This window comes from Corvus moneduloides, chromosome 10 (assembly GCF_009650955.1).
Source record: "Corvus moneduloides isolate bCorMon1 chromosome 10, bCorMon1.pri, whole genome shotgun sequence".
In the NCBI taxonomy this organism is placed as follows: Eukaryota; Metazoa; Chordata; class Aves; order Passeriformes; family Corvidae; genus Corvus; species Corvus moneduloides.
Window position 1 is genome coordinate 4887271 of NC_045485.1, and position 21898 is coordinate 4909168.

The following is a 21898-nucleotide window of genomic DNA, read 5'->3' on the forward strand; positions in this document are numbered from 1 at the left end:
TTATACCTTCGAGGCAGCCGTAAACACTTATGATTAGAGAAAGCGTTTGTATGCGAAACCTGGCGCTTATAAAATAAGTGATCTGGGTGAGAAACAGCAGCCTTGCGATGTTGGTTTCCAAGAGCCGCGTACAAATCCCCACCTCTCATAATCTCCTTCCATTTACATTAACAGTTCAACCAATTCACTTTAAAAATACTACCTATTGACCAAAATCCAAGCATTTATTATATATCTTAATATAGGGCTCGCATCCTTTATTGTTTGCCTGAGACTGCAAATTACAACTTTCCTTTTGTACATTCAGGTTCAGAACCAAACAGTCCTGGCACAAACCATTGAAACTGACAGAATTACATTGGGAATAAAGTCAGGCCTTTGAAATTTGACATCTTATGGCCTGTAGCCACTTATTACATAATGCTCCTCCACAATTCCCCATTCAGCGGGTTATTACCAAAGCTGAATCTCCCAAAGGGTCACCAAACTGGGAAATGCAAAGCTGTAGAAGTGAAGAATGCAGATAAACTGATACGCCACCTATTAGAAAATCTATTGAAAGGCTAACAGAACAGGCATTTCATTTTAGAATATAATAATCCAATTGCAGGTGGTTGTCTGATGAGAGAGGGGTAATGGCTTTACACTGAAAGAGGGCAGGTTTAGATTAAATAGTGGGAATAAATTCTTCCTAATGAAGGTGGTGAGGCCCTGGCCCAAGTCGCCCAGAGAAGCTGTGGCTGCCCCTGGATCCCTGGAAGTGTCCAAGGCCAGGCTGGGCAGGGCTTGCAGCAACCTGGGATAGTGGAACATGTCCCTGCCCATGGCAGGGGGATGGAATGAAATTATCTTTAAGGTCCCTTCCAATCCAACCCACACCATTCTATGAAGCTTTAATAAGAAATTAATTATGCAGTGGAACTTGAGAAGGTAAGATTTATTGCTTTGTTTCAGCTAAGCAGTTTCTATCCTAGTGTATTAGTACCTCACTTCAGTCCAGATTTGCACCTGCTCCTGGGGCAAAGGAGTACTAGAAATGTGGATATGGACTGGGGCAGAACCTCTCCGTGAGTGTTTGGCCTCTCTCTGAAACACAATCATGAGATAAAAAGAAATTCCTTTGCAGATGATCCTACTGTCCCAAGTATCTGATTTAGCACTTTCCCCTGCTGCTAACAGTTTTGATTTCACCACCCCCTCTCCTCACATGTCAGCTGGGGCAAGGAGACTCAGAAATGTCAGGTGAAAACATTTTGATCCCAACACAGAACTCTTGTCACAATACTGTATAGGCTATTAGATGCATTTCATTTGTTGTCTGAAAACCCTTTTACTTTTAAAAATATGCAGGGAGACATTTATTAATTTTCTGCAGATCTTGGTTTTCTGGAACTGCTCTATTCTATGCTGTAATTTTTAAAAATAAATCATATCTGGTAAAGGGAAGCAGACTTTACAGCCATGGGAGAAAACAGAACATCTGTTTTATCATGTTATCACTGGCACAGTACAAATGATGCTCTTGATCCTTGTTCCTAGGCCTGACTTAGCAAATACATTGCTGAATAAATTGGATGTCTCTGCTCATCCTGTGCCTGACGCTTCCTAGTACTGAGTTCAGCTCTGGCACTGCCTGTCTCAGAGCCCACCTACAGCATCAGGGAGTGCTTTGAGCAGCTGCTCATCACAGTTTGTAGGATGAAATTGGCACAAAGGCTAACTCAGACAGGAAAACCAGAAGATGCTGGATGAGATTAAAAGTTGTCTGCATTTAGAAGATTTGTCATGATTAAAAGCTTGGGAGGAGGAGGGGTGGAATACTGCAACAGTAAGACAAAAGCCATCAAATCAGAAAGCAAAACAGCTCTTGCTGCCAGGAATGGGGGCTGAAAGCTCAAACAGTTTTAACACTGAAGTGAAATTACAGTAGAGCAGATTACTGCAACAAATTATTCCTTAAATATGGCAAGGCCAAAGCAGACTTTAAAGCCACTGAAAAAGGATGAAGAATTGTGCCTCTACACGATTAACCATGACTTTATACTTATTGCTATTTTCCCACGTAAACACTAGCTGTTGTCTCTGCCAAGTGTCCGCATAATCACCACATTGTATTTTTATTCACAATAATCTCTTTGAAAAGGGAGGGGAAAGTCTTTCCGTGTGGTTGGTTTTGCTTTAGCTGATTGGTTCTTTTTGTTGCTTTTTTCTAGGGTTGGATTTTGGGCTTTTTTTGGTCATTCTTCTGTCAGTAAAAGGTGTGACTAAATGCTGAGATACTGACACTTGCTGATGCCACATTTTGGAGGAAGGGTATTTGCTTGCCAGAAAGGTATCCTATGTACTCTAGTGAGCTGTTGTAACTTCAGGGCATTCCTTGTCTGAGTGACTTGAGAATTGACTTTCCTATTGCAGTTTTAAAGTCATTTTGGACAGAAAAGATAGTTTGTCTTTACCAAACAATGCTGCAGAAAGGCTCAGGTGCAAAATGACATGAAACCCACTGCTTGGCTACGTGAAGATTTTTGTACAACCTTACATATGGTACACACCTCTAGGGTCTCTATAAATGAGGAAAATTGAGATACTGAACAGCCTTTAGAAGGATGAACGCTCTTATGCCTAAAGTTAAGGTGAAGCTTAGGCATGAGACCCTCAAACAACAGCCACTGGCAGAAAAGCTGGTGACTTCTAAACCTCTGTGGCAGTTCCAGGATGTTTTTTTCAGGTGCTGAGTCCCTGCCTGCAAGCTGAAAGGGTGCAGCAACACGCTGCAGGGAGGTCTAACACAGCAGAAGTGGGACTTCACTCCCTGCAGATGATAGAGGGGCAGGAGGTACTGGCTGCTATGTTGAAGAACTTAATCGCCTCTTTGGCTTATTCTACTAGACCTGTAAAATAAAATGTTCTTCAGGTTTTAGGCATTGCATTTCCTGCAGTATTATTCCCTGCTGCTTTCAGCCATGATCTCTGAAAAACTCTCAGCAAATACGTAATTGTTGAAGAGACTAGGTAAGTTGCTGAGTGGACAAGAGGTAACACAAGGAAGAGAAAGAGAAAAAAGGAGTGGACAAACACAAGAGATGCAAACCCAGCATGTGAAGTAGTCTGAAGTATGGCTTTTGAGCTTCTCGGGCATGAAATACTCCCTTAGGACAAGCCTGTTCAGTGGCCATCATCTGCTGCTGCTGCTGGCTTCTCCCTGGCTGAGCAGGCAGCAGTGCTCTCGCTGCATGTTCGGCTGCCCTCTCTCTGCTGCAGGCAGGGCTGCACTGTGGCTGAAGCCCTGAGAACTGGCATGCTTGTCCAGAGTACCATAGCACTCCCCTTTCCTGCTTTGTAAGTCATAGATTGGAAACTGAAAGCCAGAAAAGCTCAGGAGCAGAGCAAAGGAATATTAGGTACTCGAGCAGCTCCTTCATTTTTTGAGTGTTTATGTCAACAGGCACATGAAGTCACAAATCCTCAAGTGCCTCTTTTTTCTAATGAAGAAAAAAAATTAAACAAGCACTGGCATGGGACAGGGAGTTTACACCAATTTTATACTCCATCATTTATTAAAACTGGTGCCACTTAGCATTATGTATTCTTTTTCCCCACAGAAAATATACTTTATGTGAGGCACTACTGTAAAGTAAAAACACAAGTTGCTTCTTACAAATGTAACATGTTCTTTGGCAGGTCAGTCCACCTGGGAGGACTAACTCACCTGACAGGAAAGAGTTAAAGGGCTTGAACCCACCAGCTTGTATCTGGGCAGATTCCTCAGCCTTTGCAATGGGTTCAGTGTCATCCTGAGTAGCAGCATACCCCAAATCCAGTTTCTACTTGTGAGATAGGAGAACTGGGTACCACCCTCAGGTTTACTTTAGTAGTTACTTCTGGTTACAGTGTTGCTGATCTCAGACACGTCATCTATTTTTGCTGAAGCTGCTGATTTTCTAAAACTGGCAGATTCTGAACCAAATGTTACAGGTTTAAAATTCTTAGAAAAACCTTAAAGGAAAGCACAGCTTAAAGAATACCCCCTCCCCCCCACTCCCAAATCAACGTACTGAAAGAATACAGAAAGCAGTATAACTCATGGTAGAATGTCAAAAACCACAGTATGACATTCTTCCCCTACATATGATTATGAAAAGGATATATCATTGTAGTAAAATCTAACAAGATCTGAAAGCTTGCTGGAACTCAACAGAAATGAAAAACACAAGTTGAAAAAGCCACAGCTGACAAATAAATCTGGACCATTAAACCAGTACATAAGCCTTGGCAAACAATCCAGTATCGCTTCACTTATTTCAAGTTTCAAATCAAACAAGACCATTGCCTCATTTCATCCAATCTTTTCAACAATAAAAACCACTGAACTTCACCATATTAGCCTTATTTAAGTCCCACTTTCCCTTTTAGGAAAACACCTTGTATTGTCAGGCAGATATGAGGGGTGTGTGTGGTCCCTTAATGTCCTCAGTTTCGGAAATGTTTATCTTCCTAAGTATTAACCAGTTGTACCCCATTTTATTTTTGTTTTTTTTTTCTGACAGAGAGTTAGGTCACTTAATTGAAAAACATGTTTTATTCCACCTTTAAAAAGGTAATGCAGACTATTACCTCAAAAAAGCAATAGGATAAAAACCTTTATTGTTCCACTTTTGTCAGAGTTCATTTTCTATGGATATGCATTTTTGTAACATAATTTTGTTACATTAGAAACTTCAGCTCCTTAGAGGCTTAATGTGGAGTAGCAAAAGCCCTTGAAAACCAATTCAATCCCATGTCTTCAAGTAAGATACCACTTGGGCACGAGGAATCTCTAGGATTAGAATCAGTTAGATTTTCCACCTCCTCCCTTTCCTGTGTTCTTTGTCCTCATTTCATGCCACGCTTTCACCAGTGGTTCTCTGTTCTTCCATATGAGCTCATGGCCATAAGTCACATACCACCTGGGAAAGAAATAATAGTTAACTGCAACTTCTCTCTGCATCTGAGGGAAACCAGGCTGAGCACTAAGACCAAGTAAATGCTTAGTAAAGAAGACAAGATAAACTAAGGCACAAAGAACGTGCTTGGAAAACGGCAGGTAAGCCACTTGTTCTCTTGACTCCAGTTAACTTTGTGTTCTTGTTTGCCTCAGTCCTGTGAATGCACAGTTTTCATGCCTTTAATTTCATGCTGTTGTGATTTCTACTAAGAGAGATATAAAAAATTATCTCCACTTAAAAGACTGTTAAAACAGTTCTGTTGCTTGTGCTAATCCTTACTGACAACACCAAGGAAAAGTGTTCTTCTTCTATATAAATACAACTGCCCCATAAAGAACAACCATGTTCCATTCAAAATGAATTTTCTTCTATAAGCACCTAAAGATTAATCTATCAAAGTGTTCTAGCTTTGTTTATATTCACATATGCTAATACATGAGTATCAACAGAAGTGATTAAGCAGTGGAGGTTTTGGTGGAGAGGTATGAGGGGATGCAACCACGTGGAAATAGGTTGAGGGTTCTCTCACAAGCCGAACTCCACACCTGAGTCCTGAGGAACAAAAGCACTTTTCTTGAGCCAGCAGCCAGTGAACTGGCCATTCCAAATTATACAGCTGCTTTCTAAAGTGGGAAGTAATGTATAGAAAATACTTTGTCATTCAACATATGTCCTAAAGAAGGCCCTGTTTCAGGATGAAGTGACTAAAATCATCATTGAATAGAACAAACACGTAAAACGTATGTGGGTGAGGAAAGCAAGAAACTTGCCAACTCCAGAGCACTTTTACTGCAACTGCTGTCTATCCTCTTTTAATATGTGAATCTGCATTACCAGTGCAGGTTGTTCCTTCATTACAATGAACAAGCTCATACAGATACATCATGACAGAAAGCAGTTATGAATCAGCAAGACTACATCTGATGCATTTGTGATGCCAGAGAAGGGGAGAAAGGGAGACTGTACAGCACAGAGCTTATTGACACCAAAGTCAAGAAACAGGAAACAATTTGGTCTACAAACTGGTTTGCCTTTAAGTCTGGCCTAGTGAAATCTCAGGTAGGCTTTTCAAATGCCTACATAAAATATTAAAAAATGCACTTAGCAATAGGTATGCAATTGGGTAGAAGGGGAAAAACTCAATGTAGTTCAAACATGGAACAATACAGAACTGTTTCCTACAAACTTGTTTCTAGTAGTTCTTACTAATTAGGAAGGCTCCCCTCAAAGGCAATACAGCAACACTGAGAAAACAGCACTAGAGGCTGCTCAAAGCAATTTGGCCTGAGCTTGTATTAACTCTGTAGCTCACTCTAAATTGGCAATTAGAGGAAAAACACTGAGACAAAGACTTTTTTTTAGCTCTTTAAAGTTATTTTAATTTGTCCATTCTGTGCTTTGTGAGAATCTTTTCTGCCCTGTGACTCTCTTCAATGTGCTGGCAAGAGCAGAACAGAGACAACCAGCCCAGGTTATGGTTACAGGACCACCTGACATCTAATCCGTGATTCTAAGGCAGTTCATCTCAATTCTTTCAGTTCTAAGTGTCTGTTAACAGTGTTTTCCATAAAATTTTACAGCACTAGAAGGGTAACAGTGAGTTGTATTCATTGCTAGTTAAGACAACTTTGCAAAAAAAAAACCCACTTCAGCAATATAGAAAGGGGGGAAAATAAGGTATTAATTTAAAATACAAAACAGAGTCAGTAAATACAGACTTACATTCCAAAGAGAGCTCCCCCAAGGTGTGCAGCATGGTCAAAAAGTCTCCAGCCTAGAGCAAGCCCTGCAGTGTCAAATGCAATTATGGCTTTTAAAGCCTAGAAGGGAGAGAACATGGAACAGACAGGATCAGTCACAACATAAAACGGCCAATGATAACAGTTTCCTATTGTGGCACAGAGCAAAAATCTGGAATCAAAAAACAGCCTATAAATTTTATATCAAAGCAATTACTGTAAAAAATTGTTTTAAACCAAGAGGACTCAGTCTTCACCTGTATTGTGCTGCCAAAATACAAATGTGAGCAGCTACAGAATAGTGCAGAATGTGTCTTTTTTGAACACTCAGCCTCTTCCAGTCTTCATTTCTAAAGCTACAAATACATTCCAAACTTGAGCCAGGAGGAAATAGAAATTACTTGAAAGAGTACATGCTATAAGAGACACCACAAAAGATTGCAACATTCTCATTCTCTAATTCTGATGTTGCTTAGATTTATGTGCATCTGTGCTCCTGAACACAACCCCCTAGTGGATGGAACATGTGGGGCAGCATCCCTGTTATCTTATCTGATATAAACATTGGTTGGAAGGCAGAAAATCCGGATGACAGTGAACAATTCCACACCCAGAGCAGCATAAGCAATGGTGTACCATCTTCAGGAGACACAAGGCACCAGAACTGTCAATACACAAGGTTTTACTAAATGCCTCATTTCATAAAGACTGACAGATTTAACCCAAGGATGAAATGGTACTTCAGGCAGGATTTCTTTCCTTAAGCATAGGTGTTAGAATAGAAGCTCTACTGCTACATTGGCTTGTTTAATTTAAAAGCCCATTACAGTATAGGTAAGGTAGATTAAAGGAGTCTGTAAAGTTTAGATATACAATTATATAGTAGGGCTACAATCATTCCACAGTATTGTTTATACTGCAGTAGCTGATATTGCTCTTGTTTTGCTGTTGCAATGAGCACTGCTCATGGCAATGCTCTCTGTGGCTCTGCCTGTATTTCTACCCTGGCCATTTTTTTAAAGAAAGATGCAGTTATAGGGTAGCACGCAAAAAAAAAAAAAAAAACAAAAAAACCCCAGGTCAACTCAAGCAGAAGTGCAAGAAAAACATGAAGGCTACATCTAAGAACGTTTGTTCAAATCTGTAAGCTTCACTTACAAAAAGTAGTAAATCTCATGATCTTGGAATGACCTGGCTTAACTGCTTTAAGCAGTAAAACAACTTTAAGTAGTGGACCAAAGATGATTAACTTATTAAAGCAAGTTAAGATATACATGAGAAGCTTTTCTTAAACACGGCAGTGGATCTGCATAAAAGAACTTAATGAAACAAAAAAAAGGAGTCCCAGTACTACACACGAAGAAAAGTCTCAGTAACCTACTTCTAATTCCAACAGCATTCCTAAAGTATCAAAAGATGATATGCAAAAGAGGAGGCAAATATTCCTCCAGGGCTGGAATGCAATCTCCTGTAAGAAGTGAAATTCTCTGTTTCTCATCTTGATAAATTTTTCTTTAACGACCATGTACCAGTTTTACATCAGCCTGTTTCAAGTGCTGCTATAAAAAATATCACTCATCAGAAAGAAGAGGATGTGTATGTAGGTTTCCTCAGACAGGTGAACCTGACCCCCTCCCAACTTCTTTCACCTCTTGGGATTAGATCTGAAACAGACCCATAGAGGATGGAATTCAGGATAACTCTGAATTCACCACTCTGCTGTAATGACTGTGCTAGGCTGCAACAACTCAGAATTGGTCCCCAGGACTTCTATGACCCCTCTTCTCTTTCAAAATAAATTTAACAGCTTAGAAACACAGACGAAGAGGACACATGCTCAGATACTGAAGAGGTATGGGGAAAGTGTTTTAAGAATAGCTTTTCTTTGAAGTTCAAAGGCACTTACACTTCCTGCTGTAAATGTGAACATCGGAAGAAGTATGATGGCCAGTTTTGCTTCTGGCATCTTCGTACACACGGCTGCAAGGACAGTCATTATAGCTCCTGACTGTAAATACAGGAAAACACATCAAAGCAAGCTAAGATGTTACATAAGGGATAATACATTTTTCTGCATGTGAACCTCTTTTCCTTTGGGTTTTTATTTTCAAATGCAGCCCTATGGTAAATCTCGAAGTACAAAACACCACAGAAAAGTTCAGAATAAAAATAAAACAAGGCACACTATTTAATTTCAGTATCTGAAATTATAAATACTGGGGAAAAACATCCTTCAAATCCTCTTATATAATTAAGAAATAGTCACTCCTGAATTTAAGATAATGATTTATGTAAATGTGCTTTTTCCCAAGTAAACCCTAGAAATCTAACACTATTAATCTAGCATAGACATATCTGATGAAGGGAATCATTCTGAAGCTTGTACAAAACCAAGGAAAATAACAGATAGACAGAGACAAGAACCTTTTGTCAATGAAACAAGTAATTCCCTGGACTGTACTAAATTGACCATGGGCTTTTGTATCCCTGAAATAATCTCAATGGAAAGGCTCTGAATACAGTAAACTAATGCAATGTGTGGTAATTTCAGTAAGTTCAGATCAGTAAGACTAAGGAAAAGTAACTTGCTCCAGATATCATTTATTCATAAGACAAAAGGACAACACACAGACAGCATTTCCAAAAATTCTAACCTCAGCACAGCTTAACAGTTTTTTCCATTGCAATAGAATAATGAGAATCTAACTTTGGGCTTTTATCAGAATTATTTAGTATAGTAAGTTAAGCCTTTAAAATCTGGCAAATGTCTAGGTTAACCTCAAATTCAATGCAGGTTAAGCGTTTTAAAATGTTCCACTACTAAAAACACTTGGAAAGAACTGGCAGCTACTGGAGCTCCTCAGCCTGCCTCATATTGTTCATTGGGTGATACTTTTGGCAGGAGTGCTGCCCTTCCTGCACAGCATGCCCTACAACTTCCACTGGGATCACATGCTGAGTTTGATTGTCTGATTACATTATCTCTTTCTAAAGTATACTATTTTTAATTAGAGAAGACTGCTACACAATTATGAAATACCACTTCTGCAATAAGTTACATAACTGATCTGCTCAGGGACAAGAGGTCCTGCTGTTTAGGACTCATTTACAACCCTCAGCATTAAGTGGTGTTAGTTCTGGGCAGCTGCTGCAGCAAAGGTAACAGATCTGAAGAACAGGCACTTGCCTGTTGTTTCACAGGAGAACCAGTTCGTACCTGGTTCCTTGATTTTGGTAAAGCTTTCTAGTTTCCATTACCCCAAATATACTCTTGGCTTTTAAGCAGGTTAAAGAATACAGCAGGCTTTCAAATTGGCTTCAAAGATCATTATCAGTCTCTCATATTCCAAGATACTTACAGCTCCAAGGGATGGTTCAAACCTTCCCGTGGCCATTTTAGCAACATAACTGACAAAAGTGGAGATAACCCCTGAAAAAGAGACATTACTACTGGAAATGATGGCAGCAATGCAGACAAGCATCAGGAAGTACAAATTAACTGTCATCTTTTGTCACACAAATCCCAAGAGACTGTATAAAGAGCTGTTTTATTTTGGTAGTAAAGCAGGAATTAAAACCAGATACAGTTTTATCATCTTTCAAAGCCCAGTATGTTAAACCCACTAAAAATCTGTACGGCAGCAAAGTAGTACTGCATTTAGTATAAAGCAATGTGTGGGATTGAACAATGGCCATCTGTCATCATACATCTATTAACCAGGCACACACTTTACTTGTATGAACACATATTTATATTTTTTAAGTGTTGTAAATATAAGTATTTAACATTACCAGCAGAAAGGTATACTGCAATGAACTGCTCACACCCCAGAAGAGAGACAATGCTGCTGGAAAAACTCCATAAAACGTACATATTTGCTGCCATGTGGAAGAGAGAGAAGTGACTAAACGTAGAGAGCAGCATGGGAGAACACAGGGCTCCTACAAAAGAGAAAAGCAATGCACATAAAGAAGTCAGTATTTTCATTTGCTTCAACTTGCACGTCATGCAGACTAGAAATTATCAAGACACACTATAGGCTAATTACACTTAGATTCTCAAATACAAGCTATATAATAAACCTACCAATTTCAAATTCCAAGCAATGACTTTTGGAAAGGTAGAATATACACCCCAAAGATATGCAAGCTGCAATAACAGTTTTAGTTACCTACTGGGGATTGTTTCATAGAAAACATTTATCTTATGATGTGTCCTATGCTTTGAAACAGAAAAAAGGTATTTTATTTATATATGTATATGGTGAAAGATTTTTAATATATAAGCAGCCATATAAAATTAATTTGCAATGAAGATGAACTCAGAGAAAAAACAGTTTTTTCCTTTTTGCAAAAGCTACTAGCTCTCCTCACTGAAACAGCAGCCTTGAAAATGCGAACAAGCCAATTAGCAGGTTTGAAGGTCAACTTTATTTAAAATAGGAGTGTTTGGGGTGACATGCTCAGATCTGGGTAGCAGATCTCTTTAGCTTTGGAGTGCATGGGCGAACTGGTTGAGTTTCCACATTTCCAGCAGAAATTAAGAGGATAGCAGGAAGTACCTTCCGACCACATTTTTGTCTCCTTCTCCTTTTAATTCTTTTCTCTGCTGTAGAAAGGAAACCCCATTTTTCTGCCATTAAGTATTACTAAAGTTTTTCCCTAGGTTAGTATCTTCAATACATTTCACACACAACGAAAGCCAAGTTGGTGCTTGGTTTGTTTGGGTTTATCTTAATGTGAGCCGAAGCACAGCTTTGAAACAAGGACTCTGTACACAAAACCTAGAGACTAATGCTTGTCTACTGATGAAAGCACACATACATGTGACTGATGGTTCTATCTGCATCCCCCAGAACATTAAAGGAGGGAAACAGTCACACTTGAGTCTAGTTTATGAATGGCATTATGTAGTACAGTTTATTTTCCTCCTTTGCTGAGTGGCTTGATTTGCACTCTGTCCAAGAAAGCAGTTCGGCTGCAGTCACTGGGAAGAGTACCTCTCACCTTTATTCAGGCAGGAGCTGCATCCCACTGCGTGCAGGTAAAGGCCAGATAGCAGGCAACAGTTTTGATATTACAATATTTATAAAAGCACCGGTTTTCTTTGTTTTAAAAAATCAGATCCATTACTCCTATCATTCTTCCCCTCAAGCCACTTCCTGCCTAGATGGAATGATGTGTTTGGGCATGACTGAGATTGCTTGTGGGTGATGGAGCTCTAAGTAAGCCATATGCCACCTGAAGCTTCTGCTTCATGTATGATCAGAGGTTCTATTACATCTCTGTGTAGGAAAGCCACCCAAATTATTGTTCACTTACTGGAGGATGGATTTGAGGTGAAATATGTAAACATAATCCGTCGCATGCCAGGCAGCCTCCACAGACAGAATACAAAGACATTTGCAGCTATAATACCTATTAAGAGGGGGAAAAAAAGTATAAAAGCAAATTATGAATGTAATACACCATAATGCTTACTGAAAGCAAGTATTTAAAAAGGCAGCTTGTAGGATTGTACTTTTTCTTCACAATCCCATTAAGAACAAAATCCACTTCTTACTTTGTATACAGTTTAAAAAAAGCAATGAAAAATACTGAAAGCTACATTTATATAGTGGAAGTCTTTCAGAAATATGACATTTAATTGCAACCATTCTAACATACAGTGTAATGAATCCAGCAGTCCAGAAAGATCTGTGCTGAGAAGGTTCAAGCTATAGTTTCAAACTGCTATTCCATTGCAAAATCAGTGAAACAGGAGCCAGTTAAAAGGTCCCATTTCCTGCCCCTCTTGCTGTTTATTCCCAAATGGCACCCATCTACTGCACACTTGAATTTAACTGCACACCTCACAGCCCCAGCACAGTATCTGTATCATGACCTGACTTGCACAGTGAAGCAATTCAAAGCATTGTACAAAACTTCCTGAGATCACTTGTTAGTTGAGTGGTCTGAGATGATTTTGGCCTGAAACATTCAGCACTTATGCAATCTAGTCTTCAAACTGGGAGTTAACACTTCAAAGAGTTAGTAAGTTGGTTGAAATTTTTTTTTTCCAAAATGTAGAAAAGGTAAATGGCAGAGAAATAGCATTTCAGTAACCTTGTGCTAACAACTTGCTAATACAGATTCAGTAAATACCTAATGTAGAATATGTAACAGGAGATAGGGCTCAGCTATTGGATTTGAACCAAGTTCTCATCAATTTCATTTCACTCATTACATTTATCTTGGGGATTTCAACTGGCATTAGGCTAACCAATCAAAACTACAATATAACCAAAGGAAAGCTCAAAGGCTAAGTTTTTGCTACTTTTCACATGTCATACTGCAAACATGTAACTATTAGGGAATTTAATTTCCACAGTTCAATGGAATATATACACCTATTTCTTCTAAAAGCATTTGGTGTTTTTCATAATTCCTGAGAAAAATATTGCTGGGGGAGGATTCTAGTTAATCCTCCACACTCTCTCACACAGATGCATAGGAACTTTTTTAAGGCATACAAAAAATAGTTTGTGAGAAGGAAGTTTAGCAGAAACAGGGTATGTGCAGGTGTAAATTTACATATGCTTTGTGCCCAACAACCTAAACATGGTATGAAAGCCATCTGTTTTAATATACTGTACCTGTTTGCCATATTTCTCTTCCTGTGAATGTCTAATACTTGTAAGCTAACACAAACCTGTCACAGTCCGCTGACCCTCAGTCAGGCTATTCCACCAGCTGTTAACCTGAAACAGAATTATTGTTCATCAATGCCACCATAAAGCATTTGCAATTTCAAAAACAGTCGTGTAAGGTTATAAGTTTTTAAGAACGGAAAGCATTTGTTTGAAATCTGTGAAGTAAATAAGTTTCAAGTTTTTTTACTTCTGATTGCTTCAGCTGTTCAAGTTGACATTTCCTTACTGAAGAACAGCTATTTACCCTCCTTTTCATAAAATACCCCAATATGGATGAAGAGTTTCTTCAAAAAGAATGGGGTTATATCCTTGTACACAACTCCAATGGGTTTACCCTGCTTGCATTAAACAAAGACCTAGCCCATAATGCTGACTTTAGCAGATTAGCCAAAGTTAGCATAAATCCTGCCTTGACTAAGCCTCACCCTAATGCTAACATCACACCACCCACCTTTGAGTGATTCCACTTTTGTGCCAGGATCACTTTTGCAGAGGTGGCTCACAAGATATGGAATCCATTCCCCCTTGCGTCCAGCTCACCCAGCCCTCCTCCAAGTTTAAAACCCCTGAAAAAAGTTTATTTTGAGCGCAGTCAGCCCACAGACAAATTGCACCCCCCTTTTCCTTCCTCAGCTTTTGTAATCATTTTGGACATATATTTTGTTGCTACCTCAATGACCTTCCAACCATACTGATGGGGACAGTGTAATAAAAATTATCTGCAGGTTGGAGGCAGGGGATATAATGCTGTATGAAACAAAGTATTCACTATTTGATATCAAAGTAACAACTTCATTGCATTTTTTGTTTAATTCTCTGGCAAAGGATATTCTTCAGTATAAGAACACAGAACAGACATGATTTTTCTAAAATACAAGGATTATATGCCCTCAGAAACCACTGGGAGAATCCTCAACTCTTAGAAATAGAACTTACCCACTGAAGAAGGGGATTGGGAGTTTAAGCCTATTAACAACAGGGCAGTTTAGTTTTCTTTTTTGATAGCTAATCACCAGATCTTCCCCTTCAGGTTTTGGAGGCAAAAAAAAGTATAAAGGCATAATTATTTAAAAATATTAAGTGCTGATCATAATCTCCCCTGCAGTTCATATACACCAAGCAAGAAAGCATGCTAGGATAGAGGTAATTTTCTTTCTAGCAGCTTATACATGGTTCCATAGTTTAGATTTTTGACCAAAACAGTACTGATTAACACCCTATTGTTCTATATTTTGGTGAATGGTATTTGTACAACATCAAGATCTTTTGCATTTCTCGCTCTGCTGCTGCAGGTTGCAACAGGCTGGAACGGGACACAACCAAGCAGATGACCCGAACTAACCAAAGAGAGATCCCTACCAAATAATACCATCCCCTCAAAAGAGGGGATTTCAGGAAATTTAACATATTTTTCTCATGAACTGGTTGGACACTGGTCTTTCCACAGGAGATTGTGAGTGATGGCCTTTGCATTACTTGTTTTCTTCTCTGTTCTCACACTTACTAAACAAATTTTTGGTGATTGTTTTATCTTTATCCCCAAGTTTTCTTGCTTTTCTTCTCCACTCAGCCCACTGGGGGTTTGTGGGGGCCATAAGCGAGGAGCTGCATGGAGCTCAGCTGTCAACCAGGGTTATCCCACATGCCCATTTCCACAGCAGTGCTGGTGTGCACAATATGCATTCGAAAAATAGCTCTTGCGTATCCTATCCAGGATCCCGAGCCTCTCCAGCTCCACGCTCAGACCTACTTCCCTTGGACAAGGAGACCTGAAAGAGCATCAAGCCTTGTCTATCACAAGCTAGTAATAACCTTGAAAAAAACGTGAATGTACATGAATGATTACATTAGTTTTAAGTATACTTAATTAAAAACTAAATGACTGATACTTCTGGGATGCCAACTCAATTTATAACAAATCTTGCAGCATTTATTTTGTTCTTGCTGCCTAAACTTCAAAGTACTTGCATGGAAATGTCAGTTCTCAAAGTAAAAAAGCCCTCTAAAACCTTGTATTTTTATGGGTTTAGAGGCAGAAAATACAAACGCATTTCAGAAGCCAGAGCACTGAAAAGCCTTAAGCATAAGGTTGAGAATTTAATCTAGCTCTGTCCTCTGGGAATTCACGTTCACTTTCGAGAACACTTAAGATACAGCAAGAACATTTGTTGGGGGGTTTTTTATGGTGAAACAGCAAACAGTAACTAGTTTAGATGAACAAATTCCTACTACTGACCTTTCTTTCCTGCATTCCTGGGTGAAGATGATATTTTTCTCTATTTTTTTCCACTATAACTTTTGCAGTGGTATTGAGTTACAGTTTTCTAGAACTAATTTTATCAGTTTTCCTTGTAAGTCAACTATCTACTGTAATTTGTTGAGAACCCAGTATTTCTCCAAGTTCCACATCAGAAAAACCAGGACAAGTATCTGTTGTACAAACGGTGCTTGCACCAGAGGAGAGATGAGGCTGTGCCTCGCACTCCTGCAGGGATCCACCCCTGTGCGAGCAGCCCGGGCTTGGCTCCGTGTACCTGCTTTCTGAAGTCGCCTCTCTTCTGCGGCCGCATTTTATCCATCCAGTCCGCTCGAGCTTCCTCAAAGTAGGTCTGGACACGCGACTTGAGCGACTCATACTGCCAGATGGCGGCGGACCCGAAGGCCGAGCCTGTGAACTGGGCGATACCAGTGAAGGCTCAGTGACCGCTCCATCCCGGGCTAATGCCACACGCCGAGCCGGCTGCTCGGCCCCGACCGGTGCAAGCACGGCAACGGGAGCTGCGGCTGCGCTGAGCAGCGGGACTCACAGAATCACGGAGTCCTTAAGGCTGGAAAACACCTTTAAAATCATACGTCCAAATGTCAAGCCAGCACCACCACTGAGTTCGCCATGCCCTCGAGTGCCATATCCACGTGTTTTTTGAATACTTTCAGGGACGGTGACTCCACCACTGCTCTGGGCAGCCTGTTCCAACGCTTTACAAGCCTTTCTGGTTTTTTTGTTGTATGTTTTTTGGTGGTTTTCTTTTTTTTTTTTTTTTCTAATATCTAATCTAAATCTCTCGTGGTGCAACTTGAGGCCATTTCCTCAGGTTTACTGAATGTTCAGTTGCAGGGGGTGATGCTTTATCAAAAAGGTTCACAAACAAAATTGGTCAATGAAATTATTAAGTTCACTGAAATGGAATGAAACTGGGATACCTTTACAATATCCCCATTGATTTAGTTGAAGTTACTTTCTGTTATCTCTGTACAATGCCACAGCATCTGGCCAACAACCTTGCGTTAACTGACTTACTGAGAAGAGAAACCCGGAAAAGCATTCCCGTGGGACAGATGGAATATGCTCCTTGCCGACCCGCTCCCCCCACCCGGGCACAGCACCCGGCCCGCAGGAGCCACTTACCCCTACGGCGAACAAGAGCGGCTTGACCAGGCGGCGCGGCGAGGGGCGGCCGGCGGCCGTGGTGGGCGACGGCGGGCAGAGGCTGCGGCGCGGGGGTGGCGGGACGGGCCGCGCCTCGGCGGCGGCTGCCGGGGGCTCCTCGGGCCGCGGCCGCGCCCGGCGGAAACCCCGCCGCGGCTGCAGCAGCAGCACCGCCAGCCTGCGGGGGAAACACGCGAACCGTCAGCACCGCCCGCCCCAGCTGCCCCTTCCCCTCCCCGCCCCGTCCCGGCGGTACCTGTGCGGCCGCGGGCCCCCGGCGCGGGCCCAGCACCGCCACGCCATGTTGGCGCCTCCCCGAGCGCTTCCGGGGCAGCCGGGCGACATCTTCCCGCCGATGGCGGGGGAGCCTCTCGGTCACCGCCTGGGTGGGCGCGGCTCCCCGCGGCTCCTGAGGCCGCTCCGCACAGGGGTGGATGGCCGTCCGCGCGGCTCCCGGTGCCGCCGCCGGGGCACAGCGGGCAGCGCCAGCGGGTCGGAGCACTCCCGGGGCCGCCATGTCGGGTGGGTGGTGCCCGCTCTGCCGCCATGATGAGCGTGGCAGCGCCTTCACCGCCACGGCCCCCTTGACGCGCGGCGCTGGCGCCGTGAAACCAGGGGCTGCTGTTGCAATAAATGAATTGGTTTCAGGGTGTTGGTTATTGCTGTTTGGGTAGGATGTAGAAGAGGGGAGTTGAGGGTGGAATAGATGGACATGTTAATTGAAGGGAAGTTGTGAGACTGTACGGGTGTAATGCTGGAATGTAACCACTGGATGGGGATATAACAAGGAGCCAATGGGTTTAATGGAAGGAACTTTCTAGTACATTGCCTCGTAGGGTTCAAGGGATGAGGACGATGCCCTAGACTGTGATTGGAGAACGAGCCAACCAATGAAGTGGACTTGTTTGAAAATGATTGCTGAGGAATGCACGAAGGTATAGACCAACGAGCGAACAGGAAAGGGACCAATCAGCGCGAGGATTAAAAACGCACCAGTCCGGTGGCACCAGAGACTTTAAAAGCTACCTGCACCCGGGGAGGGGAAGGGGATCCTCCTGCGGAACATGGGGTCCAAGGGGGCACTCACTGGGTCTCACTGTCTTGTTGGAGCATTGTTTTGTTCTGGCTTGTCGCGCGGAGCCTGGGCTTATCCTGGGTTCCCGCTCTCAGCAGTTAACAAATAAACGAGTTGACTTTTCCTTTAAAAGTCTCAGTCTCGTTTACAACAATTCGGGGGCTCGTCCGGGATAGGCCACGCCCCCTGGCCGGTCCCGAGGAAGGACGAGTCCGGGGAAGACGCGTCTGGCAGATTTTTGCCACCCGGAGTTTTGGATTTCTTGGAGACCGTGGAGGGGCAGTTGGCTTTCCCGGGTAACGGCTGAGAGCACGACAACCCAGAAGGAGAAGAGCCCTCCGAGAGGGAGTGGGGCTCGCAGATACACAGGTCAATATTGCGAGTGGGGTGAGGCATAAGGGGGTGCGAGTGTGTGTATTAGGGCGGCTGGTTGGAGCGGGGGCTGCGTGTAGCGGGCTATCGGAGCGAGTGTGGACGAGAGAGTGTGGTACTCTTAGGAGGGGGAGAGGGGTGAGTAGTTCCTTTTCGCCGCCCTTACCCGCGTAGGCTCCCATTCCTCCGCGGTTGGAGGCTCCGAGGGGTGGCTTGGTTCTGGGTGTGAGGGCTGCTGGACTCTGGGGTGGGGCGCCGGCGCACGCGGTGAAATCCCAACGAGGATGGCGGGGGGAACACAGTAGCCTCACCGGCCAAGGCTGCCTGGAGGGCAGATCAAGGGGAGATCTGGCACCCGGGGAACTAGGACCTTTGAGGCTGGAGGTTGATAACTTCTGCCCGGAGACCATCAGGTCCGTGTGGCCGCCAGACAGGGGATTGCCCCTTCTCTGGCAGGGGATGGGGAAGGTACCCAACCCAAGGGGGATTAGGACCCCAGGCTAGGGATCCCGAGTGTGGATTCGCAAGGGGGGAAGTTTCTCACGGCACCTCAAGCTGGGAATCCTGCGTGTGGGGGATTCGTTGAGGGAGTGAGAAAAATTCCTCGAAGCGCGGTGACAAGGAGAGGCCACCGGTTGTGAGAAGCTCCCTCACTCAATAGGAGTGAGAGGGGGTGTTAGAACCTGCCAAGATAGGGATAAGTTTTATTTTTGTTATATATATATAAAGTGCTTTTATCTTTTAATTTGGAATCCAAGACTACTTGGGTGTATTCTGTTAGTAGTATTTGTTATATCTAAATACTTTTTAAATAACTTAGCAGTGATACATATATGAATTTTTTGGGGGGGGACGGGGGGGAGGGAGAGATTGATTTGGTCGCGTGATTGCGGGAGGCTTGATAGGCGAGGTCCTGAGGTGAGGTTCATCCAATAATCCTCAGGCCGTCTATTAAGGAGAGAGTGTATGAATGTAAAATATTTGGTTTGTGTAAGTGCTTTTATTTGCTTTGGAGTGTATTATACGTGGATAGGTTTGTGTATTTGTGTAAGAGTGAGCTTGTCAGTATGATGTTGGGATTTTATGTATTTCTTCAAATATAAGAAGGTTTTAAATCGCAGAGTTGTTGAGGTGGTTGTTGGTAACTTCACTGGAGTGGTCAGGGCTTGGTAAAATTGGTCAGGGCTTGGTCTTAATTCTAGAGAAAGCTCTAGAGAAAGTTCTCATGACAGCTAACGAGGGCCATCTTAAAATTTGTGGAACGCCTCCAGCTCCAGGAAGGGTGGTGTTGGAAGTTACGGAAGGAGAGGGGCTGGAAAACTTCAGGGTCCACCCAGTTTCTAGTAACCTTTGAGGCTTGTTTATATTCTCACGGTATTTTCCCACGGACCGCCATTTTTTTTTTTTTAAGTTCCCACGATCTCTTTGAGGTTTCCCCACATAGTTTTTATTCTTTTTCTCTCCCGCATTATTGAGATACCTTGGGTTATCATTCTAGACCAGCAGTCTTATTAGGTTTCCATATTAAGGAATTAATTTAAATATAAGACTTGAATCATTTTAGTAATGCATTAAATATTTAAATTATAATCCAATTATTATATTAAGGAATTAATTTAAATATAAGACTTGAATTATTTTGGTAATACCCCACATGATTTAAAAGCCATATTAAGCAAGAGAGCCAGTCAATGGATATCAGACAGCCAACTTCTAAAGTATGAATTAATTTTAAATAACATTGAAAGCCTGGAACTGGCTACCACAAGAGTTCAAAACCCTGCCCAGTTTTTGTATGGAGAACCAGAAGACAGATTAGAACATAGGTGTCTTGAAACCATAGATTTACAGACACAGAGAAGAGAAGACCTATCGGAGCTCCCCTTAACTGAAGGAGAAATCCTATTTGTGGATGGCTCCTCTAAAGTGGTGGAAGGAAAACGAGTATCAGGATATGCAGTGATTGATGGGGAAAAAAAACAAGAGGAAACCCCAAAAACAGCAAAGGAAACTTAGGAGAAGTACCAAAAACTACAAAAAAAATCTCAAGTTTATGAAGACACAATTTATATTTTGAATAATTGATGTGGGCCAGAGCCCGATCAACGCTTTAGAGGGGGGAGTTGCAATAAATGAATTGGTTTCAGGGTGTTGGTTATTGCTGTTTGGGTAGGATGTAGAAGAGGGGAGTTGAGGGTGGAATAGATGGACATGTTAATTGAAGGGAAGTTGTGAGACTGTACGGGTGTAATGCTGGAATGTAACCACTGGATGGGGATATAACAAGGAGCCAATGGGTTTAATGGAAGGAACTTTCTAGTACATTGCCTCGTAGGGTTCAAGGGATGAGGACGATGCCCTAGACTGTGATTGGAGAACGAGCCAACCAATGAAGTGGACTTGTTTGAAAATGATTGCTGAGGAATGCACGAAGGTATAGACCAACGAGCGAACAGGAAAGGGACCAATCAGCGCGAGGATTAAAAACGCACCAGTCCGGTGGCACCAGAGACTTTAAAAGCTACCTGCACCCGGGGAGGGGAAGGGGATCCTCCTGCGGAACATGGGGTCCAAGGGGGCACTCAGTGGGTCTCACTGTCTTGTTGGAGCATTGTTTTGTTCTGGCTTGTCGCACGGAGCCTGGGCTTATCCTGGGTTCCCGCTCTCAGCAGTTAACAAATAAACGAGTTGACTTTTCCTTTAAAAGTCTCAGTCTCGTTTACAACAGCTGTGATTTCACAGAATCACAGAATATGCTGAGTTGGACGAGACCCACAAGGAGCATTGAGTCTAACTACTGGCTCTGCACAGGACTGTCCCTAAGAATCCCACCATGTACCCCCTGAGTGTTGGTCAAATGCTCCTTGAAGTCTGTCAGGCGTGGTAATGTGGCCACTTCCCTGGAGAGCCTATTCCAATTCCCAGCCACCCTGTGAATGAAGAACCTTTTTCTAATACCCAGCCCTGACAGAACTTCAGGCCATTCCCTCGGGTCCTGTCACTGGTCACCACAGGTCAGTGCCTGCCTCTCCTCTTGCACTCATGAGGAAGTTGCAGACTGCAATGAGGTCTCCTCTCAGTTTCCTCCAGGCTGAATAGACCAAGTGTCCTCAGCTGCTTCTTACATGGCTTCTCAAGGCTTTTGTCCATCCTTGTGGCTGTCCTTTGGACACTCTCAAATAGCTGAATGTCTTTTATATATTGTGGTGCCCGAAACTCCCCCCTGGACTCAAGGTGAGGCTACCTCTGAGCAGGGCAGACCAGAACAATCCCCACCCTGGCCCAACTGGTGATGCTGTGCCTGCTGCCCCCCAGAACAGAGTTGGCCCTCCTGGTTGCCAGGGCATTGCTGACTCATTCAGTTTGCCACTGACCAGGACCCCCAGGTCCCTTTCTGCAGCACTGCTTTCCAGTGTCTTTTTCCCCAGTTTGTAGGTACACTGGGATTGTCCCAGGTGCAGAATCCAGCACTTTCCCTTTTTTAAACTTAATACAGTTGGTGATTTTTCAGCTCTCTTATTTATCAAGGTCTCTTTGCAGGGCTGATAAAATGTAGTGCTCTCTAGAAGTCTCATGGAATAGGCAGAGCCTGTTTCCTCCTAGCCTGC

General features: G+C 42.7%; 1 protein-coding gene across 5 annotated transcripts; it reads right to left on the reverse strand.

Moving 5' to 3' along the window:
- Positions 1-4560: 4560 nt before the first annotated feature.
- On the reverse strand, positions 4561-17016 carry PARL (presenilin associated rhomboid like). 5 transcript variants are annotated; one of them, XR_004242075.1, is made up of 10 exons: positions 16823-16961; positions 15951-16091; positions 13868-13982; positions 13360-13464; positions 12047-12142; positions 10517-10666; positions 10084-10154; positions 8631-8732; positions 6708-6805; positions 4561-4946 (listed from the first exon to the last, which is right to left on the reverse strand). XR_004242075.1 is itself a non-coding variant. In XM_032119507.1 (9 exons), exons 2-9 carry the CDS (start codon positions 15993-15995, stop codon positions 4829-4831), a joined length of 729 nt encoding a protein of 242 aa, XP_031975398.1. In that variant the 5' UTR covers positions 15996-16091; positions 16823-17016; the 3' UTR covers positions 4561-4828. The 5 variants fall into 5 exon arrangements, 4 of the variants coding, with proteins under 4 accessions (XP_031975398.1, XP_031975399.1, XP_031975400.1 ...); XM_032119507.1 differs by lacking the exon at positions 13868-13982 and having other exon boundaries at positions 13416-13464; positions 16823-17016; XM_032119508.1 differs by lacking the exon at positions 16823-16961 and having other exon boundaries at positions 13416-13464.
- Between the last annotated feature and the right edge of the window lie 4882 nt (positions 17017-21898).